This window comes from Leucopleurus acutus (genome assembly GCF_964270905.1).
Source record: "Leucopleurus acutus genome assembly, chromosome: 8".
Lineage (NCBI taxonomy): Eukaryota > Metazoa > Chordata > Mammalia > Artiodactyla > Delphinidae > Leucopleurus > Leucopleurus acutus.
Window position 1 is genome coordinate 109,057,280 of NC_139151.1, and position 25,837 is coordinate 109,083,116.

Here is a 25,837-nt window from a genome sequence, read left to right on the forward strand (position 1 = left end):
GTATCAAACCATTCACTCATTTAAAGCATGAAACTCAATGACTTTGAGTATATTCAGAGTTCTGCATCTATCACCACTATCTAATTCTGGAAAATTTTCATCTCCCCCGAAAGAAACACCACACCCAACAGCAGTCATGCACCAACACCTCCCTCCTCAGCCCCTAACCTCCTTTCCACCTCCACAGACTTACCTCCTCTAAACATTTCATATAAATACAATCTTTATATGTTCTTTTGTGATTGGCTTCTTTCACCACCTACAAAAGATAGCGTGATTTTTTTTTAATATTTATTTATTTATTTGGCTGCGTGGGGTCTTAGTTGCCACATTCGGGGTCTTAGTTGCCACATTCGGGATCTTCATTGCCGTGTGTGGGATCTTTAGTTGTGGCATTCAGGATCTTCAGTTGCGGCATGCGGGATCTAGTTCCCTGTTCAGGGATCGAGCCCGGGCCCCCTGCATTGGGAGCTCGGAGTCTCAACCACTGGACCACCAGGGAATTCCCAATGATTGTTTTCAAGGTAGCATGAATCAGTACCTCATCCCTTTTCTCTGTTGAGTAATATCACATTATATGGATATACCATAGTTTGTTATCTGTTCATCACCTAATGAACTGGGGGCTCTTATGAATAATGTTGCTATGAACATTCGTGTGCGAGTCTCTGTGTCAACGCACACTTTCATTTCTCTGGAGTGGACACCTAGGAGCAGAAATGCTGGGTCGTACGACAATTCTATGTCTAACACTGTGAGGAACTGACGAGACGTTTTCCCAAAAGGCAGCACCATTTTACATCACCACTATAAAAGCGCGAGGGTTCCAACTGCTCCACTTGCTGTTGTCCATCACTTTTACTCTAGCCATCCCAGTTAGTGTGTGTGAAGTGGGATGTCACTGTGGGTTGTTTGGTTTGGTTTTTTTTTTTGACTGCACCACACAGCTTGCGGGGATCTTAGTTCCCTGACCAGGGATCGAACCCGGGCCCTTAGCAGTGAAAGTGCAGAGTCCTAACCACTGGACCGCCAGGGAAGTCCCTGGTGTGTTGTGATTTTATTTTCATTTATTTTTTTAATCTCCCTTGTGTTTTTTCCTTTGACCCACTGGTTATTTAGGAGGGTGTTTGATTTCCACATATTTGTGAATTTCCCAAATTTCCTCCTGTTACTGATTTCTAACTTCATTCCATTGTGGTTGGTGAACACACTTCGTATGATTTCAATCTTTTTAAATTTACTGAGGCTTTTTTTTTATGGCTTAACATACAGTCTATTCTGAAGAATGTTCCATATGCACTTGAGAAAAACGTGTATATTCTGCACTTGTTGGGTGAAGCAGTCTATAGATGTCTGTTAGGTCTAGCTGACTTAGTGTTGTTCAACTCTTCTATTCATTGCTGATTTTCTGTCTACTTGTATCTCTTACTGAAAGCAGGGTATTGAAGTCTCCAATTATTATTGTTGAAGTGTCTATTTCTCCCTTCAATCCTTCATGTATTTTTTTTATTTTTATTTATTTTTGGCTGCGTTGGGTCTTCGTTGCTGTGCGCGGGCTTTCTCTAGTTGCAGCAAGCGGGGGCTACCCTTCATTTCGGTGCACGGGCTTCTCACTGCGGTGGCTTCTCTTCTTGCGGAGCGTGGGCTCTAGGCACGCGGGCTTCAGTAGTTGCGGCACGCGGGCTCAGCAGTTGTGGCTCGCGGGCTCTAGAGCGCAGGCTCAGCAGTTGTGGCGCACGGGCTTAGTTGCTCCGCAGCATGTGGGATCTTCCTGGACCAAGGTTCGAACCTGTGTCCCCCGCATTGGCAGGTGGATTCTTAACCACTGTGCCACCAGGGAAGTCCCTCTTCATGTATTTTGCTTCATGTATTTTGAGCTCTGTTATTAGGTATGAATATATTCAGGATTGGGAATTCCCTGGTAGTCCAGTGGGTAGGACTCGGCACTTTCACTGCCATGGGCCTGGATTCAATCCCTGGTCGGGAAACTAAGATCCCGCAAGTCTTGAGGCTAGGCCAAAAATAGAAAGAATTGATATATCTTCTTGAGGGCCTGACGCTTTACCACAGTACAATGTTCTATAACTCTAATAACAATTTTTGTCTTAAAGTCTATTTTGTCTGATACTGGTATAGTCACTCCGCCTCTCTTCTGGTTACTATTTGCAAGGCACATCATTTTTCTTCCTTTCACTAGTATCTATTGTTTGTATCTTTTGATCTATAGTGTCTTTCGAAGAAAGCATTCAGTTGGATCATGTTTTTTTTAATCCATTCTGCCAATCCTGCCTTTTAACTTGAGGGTTTAATCCATTTACATTTAAGTTAGTTTCTGATAAGGTAGGGCTTACATCTGCCACTTTGCTGTTTTCTATATATGTCTTCTGTCATGTTCCTGCATTCTTCCATCACTGTCTTCTTTTGCATTAAGAAGTATTTTTCAGTGCATCATTTCAATTCACTTGTTTCTTTTACTTTTTTTTTTAGTTACTTTCCTAGTAATTGCCTGGGGATTATAATCAACACTTAACTTAAAACAATCTAGCTTGATACAAACTTAATTTTAGGGAATTCCCTGGCAGTCCAGTGGTTAGGACTTGGTGCCTTCACTGCTGTGGCCTGGGTTCAATCCCTGGTCAGGGAACTAAGATCCTGCAAGCCGTGTGGCGCGCCCCAAAAACAAAAGATTTTTTTTCCTTTGTCTTTCAACAGTTTGACTGTGATGTGTCTAAGTACTGATCTCCTTGAGTGGATCCTATTTGGAAGTCATCCTGGATATGTACATTAATGTTTGTCACCAAATTTGGGGAGTTTATGTCTTCAAACATTCTTTCTGCATCTTTCTCCTACTTCTTTCTTTATGGGACTCCAGTTATGGGTATATCAGTACACTTGATGGTGTTCCACAGGTCTCCGAGGCTCTGTTCATTTTTCTTCATGCTTTTTACTTTCTGTTCCTCAGATTGGATCTGTACTTACCTTAACAGAGATCTTAACTTAATTATATTAACAAACCTATTCCCAAATTCACTGATTTCTTTCTTCTATCAGTTCAAATCTACTGCTGAGCCCCTCTAGTGAATTTTTCATTTTTTCATAGTTATTTTATTTTTCATAGTTATTGTATTTTCAACACCAGAATTTCTACATGGTGTTTTTTAAAAAATAATTTCTACCTTTTTATTGATAGCTTCTACTTGGTGAGATATTCTCATACATTAATTATTTAGACATAGTTTCTTTTAGTTTTTAGAACATACTTACAGTAGCCAATTTAAAGTCCTTGTCTAGTATTATTAAGTCCAACATCTGGACCCTTTCAAGGATAGTTTCTATTGACTACTTTTTTCCTGTGAATAGACCATATTTTCCTGTTTCTTTGTGCATCTCATAAGTTCTTACTGAAAACTAGTATTTCAGGTAATACACTGTGGCAACCCTGGAACTCAGACTGCCCCTTTCCCAGGGGCTGTTATTGCTATAGTTATTTGCTTAGTGACTTTACTGAACTAGTTCTGTAAAGTCTACAATTCCCTATAGTTTACAGTTACTATAAGTCTTTGCTCAGTTAGCTTAGTGGTCAGTTAATGATTGGTCAGGACTTTCTTTAAATGTGTTGAACTAATAAGTGTCCCAGACACGGCCAAGGAACTGTGCGAGTGCTGAGGCACGCCTTCAGCACTCAGGGGGCTATAACTCTGCCTTTGCCTTCACTTCTTATTTGTGGAGGGACTCAAGATTAGACAGAGGTGAGAGACTAGGGCCCTCTCAAATCTCTCCTAGGCATATACACAGTCCTGCCTCTGTGCAGCCTTCGAGACCCACAGGAGTCTATCAGAGCTTTCCAAAGCCCCTAAGAGCATGTCATTCTTTGTATCTTTCTTCTAAGATTTTGGCCAGACTCTTGTTTGCCCCCAACTGTGATATTAACTGCCACTGATCGTTTGCCACAAAGACACTAAGGGTAATGCTCTTCCCAGTGAGTGAGATCAAATAATGACAGCTCTGCAAATGGGGCTTTTCCAGAAAGCTGCAAGGCCAGTCAAAGAGTAACAACACTCTGAGAAGAGGACTTTTGAGGGGCTTCAAATCTCATCTGTCCCTTCCAATGGCTGCAAGGCTGCTGGTTTTCACAGTTACCATGGCTGCAAGGCTGATGGCTTTCAATGCTACCACAGATCATGGGAGAGGAGAATGACAGTAGGTCAAGTTGGAGGTTCAGCAGTTTTTCCTGAATAAATCTTCCTGAGATTATGTCAATTTCTGGTTCATTTCCAGAGTTCCAACAAAGTTTATTTTGACCATTTTTACCAGTGTTTTCACTGCTTTTATGGAGGAGTAGATTTACAGAGGTCCTCACTCCACCATTCTTACTAAATGGCGTTTCTGCTATACAGTCAAAGCAACTATGAGTAAAGAGTACTTTACCCATTCGTCCCTCCTGTCAATTATGATTTCTGTATCTCCAAAATCCACCCCTACCTTTCCACTCCTACTGCCTTGACTCAGACCCTTGCTATCTCCTCTAGACCAGAGCAATCAATCTTTTCCTAACTGGCTTTCCTGCCTTTAAACCTAGTCTAAAATCCATCCTTCGCATTCAAAATTACTATTCTACTAATAAAAAAATAAATTGTATAGTGTCACTCTCCTGTTTAAGATATGTCCATGGTCCACGTCCCACAGAGGAAGTTCCCCATGATCTGGCTATGGCCTGCTCCTCCCACCTTGTTCTCCTGCCACATCTCCCGACCCACCAGGCACTACTCATTCCAGGAACCACCCACAACGCCTGGAGTGTGTCCCGCTGCCACTCATGTCACTCCGCAGTGCGAAGCATGATGCCCCCCCGTTTCGTGGAGCATCCCCCTACACCCTATCAGCTCAGCATTATCCCATGTTACCCTGCCTGACCACCCTCTCCTGACCGTCTGCAGCGCATCCTGCTGAGCTGATCATCCCTCATTTTCACCATTCATCTCACACACTTACCACTCTGCGTTACAAGGGCTTGAGCTACTCTGAGGAGAGAGATCATGTCTCATTATCTTCAGTGTTTGGCATGTGAGAAGAAAACAGCCACGACCTCTACAATGCGCTACACAGGCCCTGTGACCCCTGTCTCCCCACCTCCAATACCCCCGACCTAACCTTCTACCTAACCTCCTTCTTGGCTCCCTATTGCAGACACACGGCCTCCTACTATTTCCTCCACACACTGGTTGTCTCTCCCCCCAGTGAAGGCCTTTGTATCTGCTGTTCCCTCTATCTAAGATGTACCCCCCAGCCGCAATTTCTACATGACCCAGTGCCTTCAAGTCTTTTGCTCAGCTGTTACCTTTAAAGCAAGACCAATCCTGGTCACCCTATTTGAAGTTGAAAACCCACAGCCCCAGTGTTCCCCATCACCTTCTCTCCTTAACTTTTCTCTCTTGTACTTACTGTCTTCGAACATATGATACGATTTTCTTTTTATTGTCTATCTCCATCCGCCAGAATGTAGGCTCCCTAGGAGCAGGCAGTTCTGTGTGTTTTATTCACCACTATAGTCCCCGGCATTTAATAGGTGCTCAATAGCTGTCTGGTAAGGAATGCACACCCAGTGTAGAGTGTGCTCAATGACAGCAGCAGACATCTGAGCACCTGTGCTGAAAACTGCCCCAAGAGCTCTTATGCAGCTGAGCTAGGAAACAACTAATATTTACTGAGCGCCAGAATTGCCACCAATGCGGGTGACGTTTTCACCTCCAACAGAAAACTCTCTCTTGAGGCCCTCCCTCTCCCTCACATCCATCCATCAAGGAGTCTTGTCCATTTTTCCTCCAGAAAAATACACTATTCTCACCATCTCCACTGCCACCAACGTCTCTTGTATGGACTGTAACAACTTTCACCTTCTGCTCTGGCCTCCTCCGATCTATTTCCTCACAGGAGCCAGGGTGATCTTCATATACAGGTATACCTGCCACTCACCTGATCCTCTTCAGACGCCTCCTCCAGGACACCTAAGAGGAACTCAGACTTCCTGCCAGGGAAGGGCCTCCAAGGCCCAGCAATCTGGCTCCTTTCTGCTCCTCTCCCTCTCACTCATGACGCTCCAGCTGCACTTGGCTTTCGGGTCCTGAAGCAGAACTAGCCCTAGACTACCGCAAGCCCTTCTCCCCTCAGGACCCAGCTCACATACTGCGTCCTCAGAGAGGCCCTCTATGAATACCCCACCTAAGGCAGTCTCCCTTTCATCCTCCACCATGATGAAGTATATTCTAAAAATATTTCTGTTTTTAAAAGTTTCAGTTCAGGGTTTAAAGTAACTCTTCGGAAAAGTTAGGTATGCAAACTCTCCTGGATTGACTCATCATTACCCATAAAAGAATCCACTGACTTCACCACAGAAACAAATTTCCATTTACTATATTCCACTACCGGCAAGAAACTGCCTCATTAACACAGACCACGTCTATGAAACAAAATCCTATGAGACGCCTATCTCCCCTGCTTTGATTTCTGGGTCTCAGAGCCTTATAACCTGAACCATGAGAAGTAGGCGTGCAGAAGTACAGCCGGCAGTGTTCTGTTAGCGGAGAACAAGGCCCACCCTTGCCTGCCTTCCTCAAGGAAGAAGTTAGTGCCACAGAGTCACATGTTCTCTTTAAAGTTCTGCTTAGAAACTCGTGCCAAACAAACTGCATAGTGAGAACCACCCACCCAAATTAATTTAGTAATAAAAGGTATTATTGCTCCACTTAGGCAGTAGAAGGTCAAAGTGCAGAAAGTGAAACTGTTCCCTCCCAAGACCTTCCCTCAAGGAGTGGTTAATCCTAAGCAGTATAAATCCAAAGGTTATGAAGGTGTGCATGGTTGGGGGGTGTGCGTGTGCGTGCGTGTGCGTGCGTGTGTGTGTGTGTAACATATAAAATTAGTCAAAAACTTATTTAAAAGGAGAAAACTCTATGACAAGAGTGCAAGAGCAGTCACCACAACAGCTGTGGACACTGGAAGGACATGGCCAAGGGGTTAACTGACTCAGCCTGACACAGCAAACTGGGACCCGGCCGCCCGCAAGAGGGAGAACCAGTAAAAAGCAAACCCTGTCCATCACAGAACCTGACGCCAGGTGCCTCAGGAGGGGGCTATCAGGAAGACGAGCTGGAAGTCTACGTAAGGAGCCGCAGGCCCCTCCACCAGACCCCAGGGCCAGGCCACCTATACCCCTAATCCCAGCAGAAGACAACAGGCCTACTCGCTGGAAAAGCAGGAACACAGGAGCTCTAGGCCTGGTGACACCACCACGTGCTAGGGTGAGGCTCCACACTCGGAAAACACAAGTGAGCGACAGACTCCCTGCATGGTGGGACACCCACACCCAGAACAACGGCAGACAGACCCCCACACTCCCTGACCCCACCGAGCAGGAGAGGAGCCGGAACTGCTTCCGAAGAATACGTCTGACACACAGCTTCCCTCCGTGAGACAGAGACCCCTCACCCACCACCACACAGTGAGGCCTCCACCAAAGCCGTACCCATGCTGGCTGACACTGGTCCACGTGAGAGGACAGACACTGACCAGCAGACATCCAGGATGGCCTCACAGCACGAGCCAGAGACCAAAACAGACCTACAGGGAAAGAACTCAGAGTAAAGAGGCTATGTAGAGAAGGAAACTCCAAAACAATCAATATTCTTATAAATAAAAGAAAACACAGCTTTAAGAACCAGATGCCACCAAAAAAGCAGCACTCAGACAATAATAAAACCCTCGGGGGAGCAGGGAGGGATAAATCAGGAGTCTGGGCTCAACATGTACACGCTACTATATACAAAACAGATAACCAACAGGACCTGCTCCATAGCACAGGGAACTCTACTCAATATTTTGCAATAACCGATAAGAAAAAGAATCTTTTAAAAAATAGATATATATGTATGTATAACTAAATCACTTTGCTGTACACCTGAAACTAACACAACATTGTAAATCAACTATACTTCAATTAAAAAAAAGAGAGAGAGAGAAAGCCCTCAAAATGTGGAGAAAAGGGGGACTTCCCTGGCGGTCCGGCGGTTAAGACTCCACACTTCCAATGCAGGGAGCACAGGTTCAATACCTGGTCCCCAGGTCGAGGAATTAAGATCCCACATGCCGCACGTGGGGCCAAAAAATATATATATATATGGAGAAAAGGGAACCCTCTTCCACTGCTGATGGGAATGTAAATGGGTACAGCCACTATGGACAACAGCTGTCACATGATCCAGCAATCATACTCCTGGGCATATACCCAGAGAAAACTCTAATTCAAAAAGATACAGGCACCCCAATGTTCATAGCAGCTCTGTTTACAATAGCCAAGACATGGAAATAACCTAAGTGTCCATCAACAGAGGTATGGCTATACATATGGTACATATATACAATGGAATACTACTCAGCCGTGAAAAAGAGTGAAATAATGCCATTTGCAGCAACATGGACAGACTTAGAGATGACCATACTAAGCGAAGTAAGTCAGACAGAGAAAGACAAATATCACATGGCATCACTTGTATGTGGAATCTAAAATATAATACAAACGAACTTATTTACAAAAAAAAAACAGACTCACAGACGTAGAGAACAGACTTACAATTACCAAAGGGGAAGGGCAGGAAGGGGGGGGATAAATTAGGAGTCTGGGATTAGCAGATACAAACTACTATATACAAAATAGATAAGCAACAAGGTCCTACTGTATAGCACAGGGAACTATATTCAATATCTTATAATAACCTATGTTGGAGAAAAACATGAAAAAGAATATATATGTATAACTGAATCACTTTGCTGTACACCAGAAACTAACACAACATTGTAAATCAACTATAATTCAATAAAAAAGAAAGCCCTCAAATTGTAAAAGTGATAGGAGAAAGAAAAATTCAGAAGGGCCAGAGCCACAGAGCCACAGAAAACAGAGCCACAAAGACAGGGAGATGGAAGACGGGAGGCAAGAGAGCAAGAAAATGTAAGCCAAGAGGCCCACATTTCAACTATTGCTAGAGGATTATTGAGAAAGGAGAAAGTGAAAAGAAATTATCAAAGAAATAAAGCAAAAACATTTCCCCAAACCCGAAGGACATGAATTACCAGAATGAATAAAGCCACTGAATGCCACACCTGGGCACAGCATGTTAACATTTCAAACCACTAGGAACTGAGAGTAGAGCCATGCCTTCAAAACCCAGGAAAAGCGCTTCCCTGGTGGCGCAGTGGTTGGGAGTCCGCCTGCCGATGCAGGGGACACGGGTTCGTGCCCCGGTCCGGGAAGATCCCACATGCCGCGGAGCGGCTGGGCCCGTGAGCCATGGCCGCCGAGCCTGCGTGTCCGGAGCCTGCGCTCCGCAACGGGAGAGGCCACAGCAGTGAGAGGCCCGCGTACCAAAAAAAAAAAAAAGAGAAAGACAAATACCGTATGATATCACTTATATTTGGAACCTAAAATACAACACAAATGAACTTATTTACGAAACAGAGTCACAAAAAGAACAGACTTGTGGTTGCCAAGAGGCAGGGGGTTGGGGAGGGATGGACTGGGAGTTTGGGATTAGCAGATACAAACTATTATATATAGAATGAATAAACACCAATGGCCTACTGTATAGCCCAGGGAACTATATTCAATATCCTGTAATAAACCATAATGGAAAAGAATATGAAAAAGAATATATATGTATGATGGAATCACTTTTGCTGTATAGCAGAAATTAACACAACATTGTAAATCAAATATAGTTCAATTAGAGAAAGAGTCAAACCGTTATTCTCAGCTAAGAAGAATATTTTCAGACATTAATTAAATGTTACAGATTAGTTAGGTAAAATATTGTGACCTACTAGACAATGGGAAAAGGAAAGCTTAGCTAAGTTAAATCCTCATCTTCCACAGTAAGAAGTTAATAAATAATGACTAAATGGGGAAAAACACCCATGAATGGTATGTAATTTAGAATAATCACATTTTTTAAAGTAAATATTAGAAGAGATGGATAAAAATGAAAATAACTGATTCCAAGGTTAGGAATGGGGGAATGAGGTGAGGGTCAAGTGTTTTATAATAAACTTCTTAAACTACATTCTTGATTTTCATTTTTTTAAACATTTAATTGAGGACAAGAAAATAGCAAAAATGAATATAATTCGGAAGACCTGCCCAAGCACCTACTATAACCCTAGCCCTCTCCCTGCCATTACAAGATGAACGACCCCCAAACCCACTAGCCCTGATCTTGGCTCCTCAGAAGATCTGGCCCCGCCAGGGCCACCGCGCCAACCGTCACCCTCCCCACGCTCCACTGCAGGGACCCCACAGCCCGTCCTTTCAGCTCACTACATCAGGTAAGCAAACTCTGAACCCCACTGCCCCGCCCCCAGGACTTACGACCCACTCTCTCTCTGTCCCTCTCCCCGTCCTCACGCCCTCGTACCAGCCTCAATCCCATCACATAAACCAAGCCCCGACACTTCTCCTCCATCTAAGCACTTGCTGGCCAAACCCCTCCCTGCTGAGTCCAATTCATGGTCAACTGGCAGGTGAGCCTGGAGAGCTGAGCGTGCCTGGTGACACACCCCCCAGCTCTGCTGGGCTGGCCTCACATGTGAAGCCCAGGGAGGCCCTGTCAGCTCTTCCCAGGGGCCCCCTCACAGCTTCTCCTCCCACACCTCCTCCCTCCCCCATCACTGGTGGCTGGGGCGCCTGTTCCCTCACCAGCACCACCTCCCCCTGCACCTCTGCCCCTCCACTTTCCCCCTGGCCCTTGTCATTCCCATCAGCCAACAAACACGGTCTACCTCCCACCTCCTAGCAGGTCCTCACCTTTCTTGCCTGGTTCAGAGCCTCCTAGCCGGTCTCCCCTGCTCTTCTCAACACAGCAGTCAGGAGTTCTCCCCAGGGTGAAAGCCAGAGTTCTCCTAACCGGCTCCGAGATCCTCACCATGCACCTCTCCCCGTCCCCCGGCTCTGAAGTCCAGCCCCTGTGGCCTCCCCACCTGCCCACCAGCACTCCAGGGACACCTGACCCCCAGCTTCCCTATCTGAATTGCAACCCCCTTTTATTTTTCCCTTTATTTTCCCCTTAATGTAGTACGTGATGCACTGTACATTATACTTATTTATAATGTCTACCTCACTAGAACGTAAGCGACATGGGAGCACTCTTATCTGTTTTTTTGCTCACTGCGTAAAACAGGAACCCAGTAATTTGCTGAGCAAATGAATTAATCTTAAAAAAGCGTTCCTGACCCCACTGTGATAGGAAGAATGCCCCCCCAAAGACACCCACACCCCAATACTAGGATCCCGTGAGCTACCTTCCAGGGCAAAAGGAACTCTGCAGATGTCACTAAGGCTGGGGAATGACCCGGGTCATGCAAGCAGCCCAGTCTACTCGCAAGAGCCCTCCGAGCGGAGGCTCTCCCTGCCTGGAGGGAGAGGTCAGGGAGATCCAGATCTGGAGAGGGACTCCCCTGAGGGGTCCGGGGAGGGGCCGCGAGAGAAGGCGCGTGGGACCGAGTGGAAGCAGCGTCACCCAGTCTCCAGAAGGGACCCTGGTTTCAGCCTGGGAGACAGGCAGAGCACGCTGCTGCCAGGCCGTGCCCACTTCTGATGCGCAGAACACGAGTTGTTACAGGGGTGCTACTGAACGCTGCTAAAAGCATGCTCCAGTGTCAGGGCAGCAACAGGGGCCAACCTGCCCTCTACCCTCTGCGTCACCACCTCTTTACAGCAAAGCTCCGAGAGAGCTGAGACTCTCGTTTCCCAATTCTTCTCTTGTAAACCACCCCGTCGGGCTCAGCCCTGCTCAGTCCTCTCCTGTGACCCACCTGACCAGCCCTCCTCGCTGGCCCAGGCTGCCCAGCTGCTTAGGGCTGGCACGTCGGGAGCTCTGGCCATCCGCCTGGAGAGCTGGCCCAGCACTGTGGTTCAGAGGAAAGACCTGGAGCCCAGCAGCTTGGGTCTGGGTCCTCGCTCAACCACTCCAGAGACAGGGCCTTGGGCTCCTGGGCCTCGGCTCCCTCCTCCATGAAACAAAGGTAAAGTGCCTGTGATATTTCCACCCCCTCTGTCAGCTTCCCAGGTCGGCTTCCCAGTCTCCTGGTATCAAAAGCCACCTATAAACAATGCAGCTGTAGTCTTACCTCTAGCTCAGACCTTGCCTCTGAATTCGTCTTGGCTGTCTAACTCCCCAAAACCTACTGGCCAGAAACAGGGATAGGATTTACCCTCCCACCTTAGGCAACTAAAAACCTGAACAAAATTATATGAAACAATAGTTTTCAGACACTGGACAACAGACTATGGAAAACAGCGGTCACTGAGAGTCAGGAAACAGACAAGAGGAGCCTTACGACTGCCCGGCTCACTGCCTAGGGACAGAGGACCCAAATGGAGCCCAGAGGTGTCACTGAAGTGAGGAGACGGGCACAGGAGGCTAGAACGCACACTCTTGTGAGAGCGGACAAAGTAAACGAGAAAAACCCATCTTGTCATTTATTCTGTCTGTCTACTCTCACAAGAATTTAAGTTTCTGAAAGTACAGGGATTTTGTCCATTTGGTTAAGCACTGAATCCCCGGTGCCTAGAATAATGCCAGCACACAATGGGCACCCAAAAGATTTCTCAAATGAATGAATGAATTAAACAATTATGTCAAAAAATAGAATCCAGAAAAATAAAGAAATAAATTTTGAAATACACACCTTCAAAACACCCTTCACTCTTGGGGTTGTATCAAAATTATAGCAAAACAACAAGAACATAATATGAAAAACAGTGTTTCCTTGGCTACTCACAAAGCAGATTTATATTAGATCTACAGCAAATGCTACATCAGAGAATGCACATCAGACAGACATCAGCTCCAACAAAAGAGCATCTCCTCCTCTGTGACCAGCCTTCCCGTAAGACAGTTCAGGAAGCCATAGACGCAAGGGACCTACGGCCCCACCCCATGGACGACAACCTCAGAAAAGCCAAGCCTCGGGAACTGAACGACTCAGCACCAACGGACCCTCAGACAAGCACCCTCCCACCTCCGTCTTCCTCCACGTTCTCAGTGCTGGGAAAGCTGGCTGTGCTACTCCAGGCAAGGACGACTCAAACTGTAGTAAAGTAATGAGGCGACGGCAGTTTGAGCCCGGGAATGAACTGAACAGAAGCTGCAAGCTAACTGACAGAAGTCCCTGAGACTGTGAGAAACGTGCTCCAGGGAAGGAGGGCTTATGCAGACCACTTGGCCCAAGTCAGCACGCGCTCCATCCCAGGAGACTCTCGCTCTCACAGGCACAGTGAGGTTCAAAAGGTTCTGATCTGGTTGTACTGTACAAGACTCCCTCCCCCCCAAAAACAGCTACTGAACTGTATTTTTCAATAGCAATAAATGCAATCCAAAAGTATTCCAAAATACTCATTTTCTTGCTCTAATTTTCCTACTGTGCTTTAAAACACTATTCAACATCAACATAGTGCCCTTTTTCAATGCTGTTCAAACGGCAATAGAAACACATAACTGCCCTCTCAACCCCATCACACAAAGGCAGGCCGGCCACAGAAAAAGCAAAACACAAATCCCCACAGCAGGGCCCGCCCTAAGGAGCTCAAGGTGCTCTAAGTACACTAAATAACTAATCCTCACGTCACCCTTCTGCTGCCGTCAGAAAGGATTTTAAAGGAAAAAACAGACCTTGCAATGCAAAATACAAGCCAAGCAACCCAATTCGGATTCTGGTCTCCACACTTTTAAGCAATCCTGCAGATGGGGGCAGGTGGAAAGAACCGCACACGGGAAACATCCCGAATACAAGGAGAGGGCTGAACGCAAAACCACTGCAAGTCTCACTGGGGTTTTTTTGTTTGTCTGTTTGTTTGTTATGGCCGCGCTGCATGGCTTGCAGGATCTTAGTTCCCCGACCAGGGCTCAAATCTGGGCCCTCGTCAGTGAAAGCACCGGACTGCCAGGGCATTCCCTCACTGGGTTTAAATGTTGGGCAAAATGAAGACTCCAGGCTGTCTAGGGCCACAATTTGCAAAAGTGGGAAAGAAAAAGGGACAGAATCAGGATCTGACCCAAACCGCTGGCCAGAAGTTTCTGCCTTAATGAACACATCCAGCAGTCAGCCAGCCACTCCCTGTTTCCTGAGGTACCAGGAGGCTAAGGGAGCTACACGGGGCCAGAGCCGCACCAGGGAAGAGGGGGTCAGCCTCCCTGCATAGGGGTTCCTCTCTTTCCTGGGCACAGGGCAGCTGCAGGTGCATCACTGCCCTCCTTAAATCCGTCGCACCCCGACTCACACAAACTGCAAGGGCCAGACCACGGGCCCACCCCACAGCTGAGTGTCTCCCGCCGTCCCCGCTGGCGCCTCCCACAGAAGCCTCGGTGGCCCCGCTTCCCTCGCTCTCATCTAGGTGGTCACGAGCCCTGGCCCTCCTCCGCTGCCGACAGTGCTGCGCAGAGGCTGTGCCCAGTGGGCAGTGACAGCGCCTGGGGCTGGGCTGGGCCTCGCCTCTCCCCTGCTGGCACCCCACAGCGCCATCCCCATACCCTTCTAGGTCCTCTTCCCAAGTCGGTCTCCAAGGCACCGCTTTAAAACAGGGCCGCTTCCTCCTCACAAGGTCTTTATTCAACGCACCTTGGCTGAACCCTTACAACCCTCTCCCCAGCACAGAGGGCGAGAGCTTATCTCCTCACACAGCCTCAGCTCCCACCCCCACGAGGGAATGGCCACTGAAACCTATCCTGCAATTCTCCTCCTAATAAAATGACACGTTTCAACGTGTCAACCTTCATACCAAAGTCAGGAAGATTCTGAAGAGGGAAAACGCCAAAATCAGTAAATACAGTTTTGTAATCCAACATTCTAGGCGTCACGTGGCCTAGTGGAAATTGCTCATTTCTGTTTTGCAGCGAGTATCATCCCGTTTACCGTGCTGAGCTGGCAGCGAAGTCATTTAACTTACTCCGCGCTGCAGCCGCCAGAGGCTGACAGAAGGCATGGACATTGTAGCTCCCAATGCGGCGACCGTGTCCAAGGCCCGTGCTGACCAGAGGGAGGGGCAGGATGGGAGGGGTGCGTGCCTGTCGCAGGAGTCCTGAGCACAGGAGGTGCTCGATACACACGGACATGCTGGTGGGAACTCACCTCCCACCCTGTCTGTCTGTCTGTCTGCAAGCACCTCAGGAGACCAGGGCTGCGTGCTCCATTTCTCAGAACCCCAGCAGCATTTCCACAACAAGCCCAGATGCCACCCATTATCCAAAACCTGAGGCCCACCTTGTCCCGGAACTCAGAACCGCTCAGCCTTTCGGAGGAAGTACAGCATGTGACCGTGGGCCCCCAGGGCGTCCCGGAGGCCAGCTCACAGGGAAGGGACCACACAGCTTCGTGGCAGCACAGCGCCAGACAAGTCTGCCACAGACTCACAAAAAGACTTTCCATCCTTGGCGGCTTAGAAGTTTTGAAATCTGAGTTCTGGGAGGCCGGCCTTGTGCCCAAGAACCTGCAAGTGACATTCAAGGAACACAGAGCCCCTCTGCTCAGAGCTCCCGCCAGAATCCCTCTCTCTGGTCACAGTAACGCAAAACGCCTTTTCCCACGGCACTCCTGAATCTTACCCTCGGGTCTATTAGATTTTTTTAAAGCCCAGAAATGCCTTTTAATCCCACAAAGACAGCCTTTCCAGTAATTCCGCAACTACAAAATCCTGACACGTGTCGGTGCCAAAAAAAAGAGTGAAAATCATTTTAAGAGGAAAGAAAAGTAATGCTGAGTATGTGGCATGAGAACACTTATCACCAGGCCATTTCAACGTCTCGTAAGAGAAGCAGTGACCCACCCCCACCCCTCCAGAAGAGCCAGAAGGGAAACACAGGGAAGAATACACAGGTATTTCCTAGAAGCAGCAACCACCAGCCTTGGAAGAAACATTCAACCAGACCAAAGCCTTCCTTCCTCCCCCAGCCTGGTGGTCCGTCCCTCCCAGGAGCCTCGTCACATACTTCCTAAATCGGTTTCTAAGGAATGTAAATTATGCAGAAGAGTGCAAAAGAAAATATGCAAGAAGAGCAATTTTTTCAAAAAGTCAGCATTTTTTAAATGTACAGACAAGAGTAAAATGAACCTTAATTTTTATTGGGGGGGGTGCATTGGGTCTTCGTTGCTGTGCGCGGGCTTTCTCTAGTTGCGGTGAGCGGAGGCTACTCTTTGTTGCAATGCGCGGGCTTCTCACTGTGGTGGCTTCTCTTGTTGCAGAGCATGGGCTCTAGGTGTGCGGGCTTCAGTAGTTGTGGCTCGCGGGCTCTAGAGCGCAGGCTCAGTAGTTGTGGCTCATGGGCTTAGCTGCTCCGCGGCATGTGGGATCTTCCCGGACCAGGGCCTGAACCCGTGTCTCCTGTATTGGCAGGCGGGTTCTTAACCACTGTGCCACCAGGGAAGTCCCCAAGTTAATTTTGGGGGCACTGAATTGGTTCTCTACCTGAGCCACAAAGCTCCACGGAACACGAGGACACGGGCACCTCTCAAATCCTGGGGCACGATCACTGCCACCAGCGCAAAGAGGCGCAGCCCTCCAAGCCCGTCCACCGCAGCGGATCCCAAAGTGAGGCGCAACCCGAGGCAGAGCTCGCTGCTAAGGGGGACATTTCAGAGACTACGTTGTGCGGAAAGGGAAAATGGAGCTGCGATTTTAGAGCTGAAACGCTTCAGTGATACTTCAGCTCCAAACCCACCCGTCCGTGTCAGTGGAGGAGACCGAGCTCCGTGGCCAGGGCCCCGGCTGCCCTCTCCCCACAGAACCCGGCCACCTGGCTCACCCTCACAACAGGGAAGCAGAGCCGGCCAGGCAGGGGGCAGCAGGGACCCCTCTCCCCGCTACTAAGGGCTCGGCTCAGGGCAGCTCCCACCAGGGCTCGCTGTCCGATCCCACCTCCAGCCAGACCTGCTCCTCCTCCCTGCCGTGGGCACACCCGCCGGCCTCGGCCCGCAATGCCCTTCAGCCAGAGCAGGCCCCAGCTGGGCGCTGTCTCCTCATCCACTGGGTGTCGTCTCACGCCACACTGCCAGCCAGGAGGAGTGATGTGGTGGGCCAGACAGACGTGGCCCCCACCCCGTGGGGCTTCCACTGCGGGGGGGGGGGGGGCAGGCCACGGGGCCACGAGCTGCTGACGCTGCTCTGAGGGGAGAGGACAGCGCCGCAGCTGATGAGGGGGTAACAGGACAGCGAGGAAAGCTGGCTCTGAGGAGGGGCCGTATTAAACAGCTGCCCCCCCCACGCCCTCCAAGGGATTAGGCGCATCTTCTTGCAGACGCTCCGTCAAGGAAGACACTGTCTTATTCACGGGCCTACACCAGGGGCTCAGGCTGGGTTGTGCCCTGCAGGGTAACAGCTGGAAACATTTTTGGTTGTCACAACTGCAGCATTTAGGCGGTAGAGACCAGGGGTGCTGCAGAGCACCGGACAGCACCGCACAAGTGATCAGCCCCAAACGCCCCCGTGCGGGGTGGAGAGTCTGTCTACACTCAGTCAACAGCCAAGTCTCCACTATGCGGCAGACCCAGCACAGAACACATCTAGTTTGTAGATGATCACTTGTCCAAGAAAATGGGTTTCAATCTCAATGACCTGCCCAATGCAATTTTCTTCCATAATGGAAGGACAGACGTGATGGCTAATTTAAGGCGGCTAAGCTTTGGCCCAAGGGGTCTCCTGAAACAGTAGCACACCCACACTTAGCTTTCCAAGACGCATTACGATTACAAATATTACTGTCTATGAAATCACATTACACAGCAAAGAAAGAGAGAAAGGATACTGCCCGACTTGTAACAGCACAGACCTCAGGGTGTGTTTCCACACCGATTTCTTGCAGAGAAAGGGAAGGGACAGAAAATCTAACCTTCCACAGTCTGGGTCCTCCATCCCAGTCTAAGGAGATGACGGGATCAAGGGAGGGTTCAGGACAACAGCATTTACCAGTAGATCAAGTCACAAGCATTCTTTAAAATATACCGAAACCTCAGGTGTTGAAATCCACAAACGTCTGGTGGATAACAAACAAGAAATAAAACCAGACAGGAAGCTGGCTTTGTGTCTATTTTTTTAATTAGATAAAGGGGACAGCTACCTGAAAAGCAACAGGAGTTTCCGCGCACCAAAGTCAAATGTATCGGTGGACCAACAGTACACCCACCGGCCCCCCGGCCGTTGCACTTTTTGGGGTGGATTTTTCCACTCCGAGGGGACACAGGTCGCTAAGAACCCTGTCCCTGATAGAAGACAGCGAGCAGAGCAGCAGTTCCCCTAAGCCATCCCAACCCCCCACCGCCCGGTGTCCAGATTCCCTCGGGAACGAGTCATTTTAATCAGGGCCTAATAAGCCGCCAGAACCCAGGTCAAGGAGCTGCTTCCCCGGCAAGACGCGGGTTTCGCTAGTCCCACTCCCCGGGAAAAGCCACGCTGTTTTGGAAACCGCTGGGTTAAATGCTCCATTGCTAGAAAGACGGGCCGACTGCTCGAGATGACATCATGCTGGGGAGGGGCGCCTTCGCCAGAAGCCCCTCAGCGGTGCCACAGACCCGGCGCGGCTGCGGAACGCCGCCCTCACCCCCGCACCCCTGACCCCGCCCCCACGACAAGTCCTCATCTCGCTCCCCACCCACCCCCCGCCCGCCAGGTCCGCGCCCCGGACCCCAGCCCCCAACCCCCGGACCCCCGCCCGCCAGGTCCGCGCCCCCGACCCCAGCCCCCAACCGCAGGACCCCCGCCAGCCAGGTCTGCGCCCCGGACCCCAGCCCCCAACCCCCGGACTCCCGCCCGCCAGGTCCGCGCCCCGGACCCCAGCCCGCCAGGGCCGCGCCCCGGACCCTAGCCCCCGAAGGCCCCCGCCGGCCAGCCCTTCACCCGGGCCTGCGCCCCCACCCCACGCAGGCCGGGTCCGGCTCCCCGCCACTCACAGTTGCGGATGTCCGAGATGAAGACCGCCAGGCCCCGCATCCCGTCCCCCTTCGACACGGCCGGCATCTTCGGGCCCGGGGAGCGGCCTGGGCAGGCGGGCCCGGAGCAGGAGCGAGCCGCGGGCCGCGGGAGCGGGAGCGGGAGCGAGAGCGGGGAGGAGCCGCCTCAGCCGAGCCGCCCCAGGCTGCAGCGCCGCTTTCGGGGCCGCCGCCGCGCGCGCGCGCACGCACGCACGCTCGCAGCCCCACGCACGCGCACGCTCGCTCGCGCGGCCACAGATGGCGGCCGCGGCGCGGGGGAGAGCACGTCGGTGGCGGGCCCGTAAAGGCAGGCGCGGGGCGGCCCAGAAGACCGACGCCGCGGGCGGGGCTGCGCTGGGAGTTGCGGGTTCTCTTGCCCGGGGCCACCGACGCCCCGACCCCGCCCACCAGGCTCCACCGAGCCGGATCCCCAGTACCCTGACTCCCACCAGAGACCTCAGCGCCCGACCCCTGACCGGGACGCACCGCCGCCCTGACCCCACCGCCCCGACCCTCCCCCCAGACCTCTCACCGCCCTGCCCAGCCGAGGTCCTGGGGCAGCTGCCGGCCTTGGGGGACCAGTCTCCATCAGAGCTCTGGGGGCCTGCGGCACATCACCTGGGCTGTGCAGAGCCAGCGCCTTTCTTTACAGAGGGCGAGCCGAGAAAACTCTCCACCGCCATCCCTCGACAGCACCAGGTGACCAGGGCCCAGTCTTGAATCCGATTCCTCACTGACCAACCACACCCTTTGCCACTGTTGGCACCACGAACCTCTGCAGCCTGGGGAGGTGGAGGTGAGGACGGCCACTGCGGCCCACCTGCAGCACACTGCAGGGCCCTAGGCAGGCACAGAATCCAGGGAGTTTGTTTGGAGAGCAAGGGGCCCTGCCGAGCTCTCCTTCATGAAGCAGAATGGCTTTGAAGAGGAGGACGAAGCCCCCAGGCTCTGGTCCTTTGGGACCCCTGGGGGGAGCCAGAAGCCATGGAGACCCGAATCCTTATAAGGTGGCAATTTCACCACCTTCCAAGACCCTCCGAAGTGCTGGCCAGCAGAGGGCTTCCTGAGGGAGAGACCCCTAGGGCCTGCTTCCCCAGGCCGGGAGATTATCTACCACAGCCAGGCCAGGGGACTCAGAGGAGGAGACTGTGACCCACCCCTGGCAGCCACTCACAGGGCGGGGCAATGCAGAGAGGCTGCAGGGGCTCATGCAGGGCATGGACAGAGGGCAAGCTCAGCCCAGGGTGCAGGGGCTTCTAGGAGGAGGGGCTTGGAGATTGGCAGGCATCCCACCTCCTCTCACTGCTGACCCTGGGCTTCCCAAGCCTCCTGGGATTGCTTCCCACCAGCGTGTGTGTATGTTGTGGGGTGGTCCCAGAGCCTGATGAGACACACAGCTGGCTGTGCGAAAGCCCCCAGCCTCCTGCCTCCTGCCCCGCCTTCACTGCCCTGCAGATCACTTAGTCGTCAGGCTTCGGGCCTGAGTCGATGCGGCCCTCCCTGACCACGGTCACTCCTCAGCGAGGGACAGGTCACTTTCGGCAGCATGCAGTTCTTCGTTTCTTGGGTTGTGTGAACTGGACATGTGTCCCATTGTAGCCATTGCTGGTTCCCAGGCTCTCCTTCCGTGTCTAGCGGGAGGGGAGGGTCCCAACACTTGCATCGTAAAGGAGAAGAAATGAAAGCCAGGGAGCCCAGAGCCCAGAGCCATGGTGTCCAGGGGGCTCCTGTGGCGTTAGCTGGCTGTGTCTCCATTTGTACCTGGGCCTGTCAGGTTTATGAGTGACCCAGTTTCCTTCCCATAATCTCTGGAGTGTGTTGCAGACAATAACCTTCCAGAAAATTGGGGTTGGCAGCCTGGTCCAGGCGTGGCTAGAGGCTCTGAGCAGCCATGCGTGTTTAGGGACAGGATGTGGCGTCCTGGGGCCCCAGTGGCTACCTGTGTTGACCAGGAATGATATGCCAATGATATGAACTCTGTGGTGGGTGGGGACTTTGAAGGAAGCCCAACCACCTAGCAGACAGGGATGGGCTCAAGCCCCTGACCGCTCACCTTAGGGAGGTGGGAACCTGCCTATGACAGCGGGTCTCCTCTCTCGCAGCCATAAAACTGAGCCCAGAGCCACACACGGCAGATTCGGATTGTTACAAAAGAGACACAGATGGCCCAGTGGTTAAGAATCCACCTGCCAATGCAGGGCACATGGGTTCGAGCCCTGGTCCGGGAAGATCCCACATGCTGCGGAGCAACTAAGCTCATGAGCCATAACTACTGAGCCTGTGTGCTGCAACTACTGAAGCCCATGCACCTAGAGCCCGTGCTCTGCAACAAGAGAAGCCACCACAATGAGAAGCCTGCACACCGCAACAAAGACCCAACACAACCAAAAATTAATTAATTAATTTTAAAAAAAGAGAAACACAGAAGGTGAATCTATGGCCTCCCCGGCTGCGCTCAGTAAAAGCTGGCACACTGGCGGGGCCCAGAGAAGGGGGCTAGGGGGAATATGGCAGACCAGGGGACCCCAACCCCTACTTTCCAGGAGCCCCCATCACCCTTCACAGCCCCTTTCCCCTCTCTGGGCAAAGTTGTCCCCATACTTGAAGACCATGTCATGACATCCCTTGAAGGGGTTACTTTGTAAGAGAAAAGTCAGCTCCCCGCAAAGCTCCCTGGCCCGGCTCCATCCCTTACGACCTGGGAGAGTCAAGTCCCAACACAAAGTCAAACCCAGGGACTTCCCTGGTGGCACCATGGTTAAGAATCCGCCTGCCAATGCAGGTGACATGGGTTCAAGCCCTGGTCTGGGAAGATCCCACATGCCACACAGCAACTAAGCTTGTGTGCCACAACTACTGAGCCTACGTGCCACAACTACTGAAGCCTGCATGCCTAAAGCCCGTGCTCCGCAACAAAAGAAGCCACCGCAATGAGAAGCCCACACACTGCAACAAAGAGTCAAAGAGTAACCCCTGCGCACAGCAACGAAGACCCAACGCAGCCAAAAATACATACATACGTACATAAATAAATAAATAATACATACATAAATAAATAAATAAATAAATAAATTTATTAAAATAAAAAAAAGTCAGACCCGGATTGGAAAGGCTTAGCTGCCAGGAGAACTGCAGGAAGTTGAGTTTCTGTTGACCGAACTCTGCAGAATGTGTGTAGGATGGATTCTGAGAGAGTGGACCAGTCCCACAGGGCACCCAGCGATCTGGGTCAGCTGAGTCCGCCTGGGCAGCCGACTGCCTGGAAGCTGGACTCAGTGGCCCTGTGTTAAAACAAGGTTGAGATGCCAGAAATTCCTGCATATGATGTAGAGAAAGGAATTCAGAGATATATTATCTCCCAGTTCTGGGGGCTGGAAGTTGTTGATCAAGGTGTCCTCAGGGCTGGTTCCTTCTGAGGCTGTAACTGAGGATCTGACCCAGACCTCTGTCCTCGGCTTGTAGACGGCCGTCTTTGCCCTGTGTCTCTTCACACCATCTTCCCTCGATGCATGTCTCTCTCTGTGTCCAAATTTCCCCTTTTAACAAAGACACCAGTCATGTTGGACCCGGGGCCCATCTTACCCAGCAGGAACTCATCTGAATTAATTACATCTGCAACGACCCCAAATAAGGTCCCATTCTGAGGAGTTCAACATGTGAACTTTCAGGGGACACAATTCAACCCAAAACACACGTTTGGTGACATGATTTTGAATCCTTGCCCCTCCTTTTCCATCCTACCTACTTGGAGCACGGTTCTGATGGCTGGAGCTCCATTTTGGACCACACCCTGCACTGCGCTAGCTCGCAAGCTGCCCGTGTTTGTGCCACAGTGGCTGGGGGCTCTGCTACACCGGCCGAACCTAGATACTAATTGACACCTATTCCCATGCCCGAGGGTTCTGTGTCATTGGGGTTTCTGGTGCTCTAGGGGCCTAGGACATGTCGGGATGCCCCCACCATCCTGTCCTGTGGCTTGTCATCAAGACCACTTCACGTCCGTTCCCCTTGGGCTTGAAGGGGCCTGACAAGCACTGTCAATCATCAGCCTCAGGAGCAACGCAGCTGATGACGCCAACCCGGGAGGGGTGGAGCATCCCCCCAGGACGCTGCCAGTTCAGGCATCCTGCTCACCCCCAGAGCAGGGAACCATGACCTCCGGTCTCCCTAAGGTACCTGCTGAAAAATACACCCCTTGACCTTAAAGGCCGGGTCAGCCATGCTGGCAGCCAGGCAGCCAGCGCTGAATGGGCCTCATATTGTAGGGTGTTTTGTGGCATCTCAGGCCGACATTCACCCACTGCAGCTCCTTCCTCTAAGGGCCCAGCCAGGGTGGGCTGATGGAATACAAACCAATTTTAAGATTAGCCTGAGAAAAACAACTTTAGGAAGGAAAACATACCTAAAAATATCAGTTCAGGCCTTTGAGCACCACTAGAGTAGTTTCCTGCAGCTGCTATAAGAGATAACCACGAAGCTGATGGTTTGGGAACAGCAGCAATGGATTCTCTCCCAGTTCTAGAGGCCGGAAGTCCAAGATCAAGATGTGTGCAGGGTTGGTGCCCCTGGAGGCTCTGACGGGGACTCCATTTCCCGCCTCGTCTAGCTTCTGGTGGCTGCGGGACCACTCAGCCCGTGGCCTTCTCCCCTGCGCCTGTATGTTGGACCTTCCTCTCTCTCCTCTTATAAGGATCCCAGTCATTGGACTGAGGTCTCACCCTAAATCCAAGATGAACTCCTCCCGAGATCCTAAGTCACATCCGCAGAGACTCTATTTCCAAAAAAGGTCACCATCACTGGTGCTGCGGCAGGGACGTGGACAGGGTCCACCACTCCACGTGCCCCATGACAGCCACCAAGAAATGCTGCCCATTTGGCTTCGTTGACACACATACCACCCCTCCCCTTCATTATGGGGTATTTTCACGTGGGTTGTGGAATGACGAGAAGCATTAAAACCCATGACTGACACCACAGAGCACGCAACCCTGTGCACGGCCACTTGCCCATCGCAGAAGCTTAGCACCTGCCTGGCCACTGACTGGACACCTACATGCCAGACAGCACAAGATGCCCAAGTCACAGCAGTCACCCCGGTCCCGGCCAGATGGGCTGGTGGGGGTGGGACACAGCAGATCTGCTGTGCTGGCTCTGGAGCCATATCTGGAAGCTTCCGCTGCACATGACACGCCCTGCTCCCTCTCCCTTCTTGCTCTGGACTTTGCTTATCCCAGCACCAAGGGAGGGTGTCTCCATCCATGAGCTGGAGAAGGGCTCGGCAGCAGGAAATCCTTGCATGCGTCCCTCTTCCTGGCCCTCCGGCCTCAAAGCTGAATGTTTCTTGGCCCAGGAGTGATAGGACAGTGATAGTGGCTTGGGCCCTGCCCTTGGCATGACCCCCGGCCAAGCCTTCCCCATTAAAATAGGACAAGTCACGGGTGGCCCCTGCCAGGAAAACAACTTACCTTGTGCTGACTTGGCAAATGAAGAGAGGCTCAGGGCTGCCCACGGGGCCAGGGACCCCATCCTCACCCTACCCGGGAGCACTGGCCACCCCAGGGAAGACACAGGCCTGACCCCAGAAGCCCCACGGCCACCAGGCACCTCCAGCAACAAAGTATGAGTGCTCTTGGGGTGTCGACCAGGTACTAGGCTCCCCATAGTAAGACAGAGATGCCATCCAGGCCCTCCTGGAGAGGCAGCCTCAGACTGGGGATCCTCGGCTGGCCGGGTGGCCCCGAAGTGGGGTGCTCTGGCCCTGCAGGTGTCCCCAGAACATGGGGGAGGGGCCCAGTGGCAGCAGGAGAGCTTGCCTCTGAAGGCCCCTCCACGGGGCCTGTACCTGCCCTTGCGTGTCCTCTGGTGCCCACTGCGACAGGCGGGGGCAAGGAGGAGGATGGAGTAAGCGTGGGCCAGACCTGGGCTCGCAGCGCAGGGCGTGGGCCTGGCAGGGCAGGCAGCTCCTCGGGCTGCCAGGGCCTGAGGAAGGGCCAGGGATGGGGGCTGAGGGTTAGGGTTTCGGGCCTGAGCAAGGAGTTTATACTCAGATTTACATTAACTTTAAACAATTAGGATTCGACTTATTAAAGTTATAATTTCAAAACCTCATTTTTTAACCTGCTAAGTTCCGTTTTACAAGCCCTTATGCCCTTCACAAGCCTAGCAGGTTTTATGGTTGTTTTTAAGGGGCCTCTGCATAATATTCTGTGCCAGCGACAATCTCAAGCATTTTCAGCATTTCAAACTGAACTCATGAATTAAGTGTCTTTCACTTCCAGTTATGTACTCCAGCTTGTCTGAACTGACAACAAAATCTCGGGTGCTTCAAGAACTCATACACTCGATAGATTCAATATTTAAAATGGTGAACCCCAAGTTGTCTCAAATGTTCCAGGAACACGCACTACCAAATGTGTTCAAGTTTCACCTCATCTGTAAATGCTAACACTTTGGTTCAGATTCTCTTAAACCTTCCTGTGCCTCATTCTAAATCTTCCTGTGGCTGGACCCATTTAAAGAAGTCAGCTTTCAACCTAGGTGCTGGGGCCCCTTGGCACCAGCTCTGCCAGCTGGGAGGCTGACAGCTTTGTGCTCACAACTCCAAAGACCCCCAAACCCTGCCCAGTGGGGGCTCTGAAGAGGAGGTCTGGCACCAGGTTTGGTGTCCCTCCTTCCCGCCTGCTCTCGGGGTCTGCCGTGCAGGACCAGAGTGACCCCTGAGTGGATTTTGCAATTCTTTTTTTATTTTTTAAAATTTTTATTTATTTATTTATTTTTGACTGCCCTGAGTCTTCGTAGCTGCACTTGGGCTTTCTCCAGTTGCGGCGAGTGA

The 25,837-nt window shown here is 51.2% G+C and overlaps 1 protein-coding gene across 1 annotated transcript in view; it reads right to left on the bottom strand.

Annotated features, from left to right (window-relative positions):
- AP2A2 (adaptor related protein complex 2 subunit alpha 2) overlaps positions 1–19,142 on the bottom strand; it is a 63,528-nt gene extending 44,386 nt beyond the window's left edge. Inside the window, exon 1 of the mRNA XM_082845664.1 lies at positions 18,985–19,142. Within this exon, the coding sequence (XP_082701790.1) occupies positions 18,985–19,051 (67 nt within the window). The 5' untranslated portion in view covers positions 19,052–19,142. The remainder of the gene's footprint in view (positions 1–18,984) is intronic.
- Positions 19,143–25,837: the final 6,695 nt, after the last annotated feature.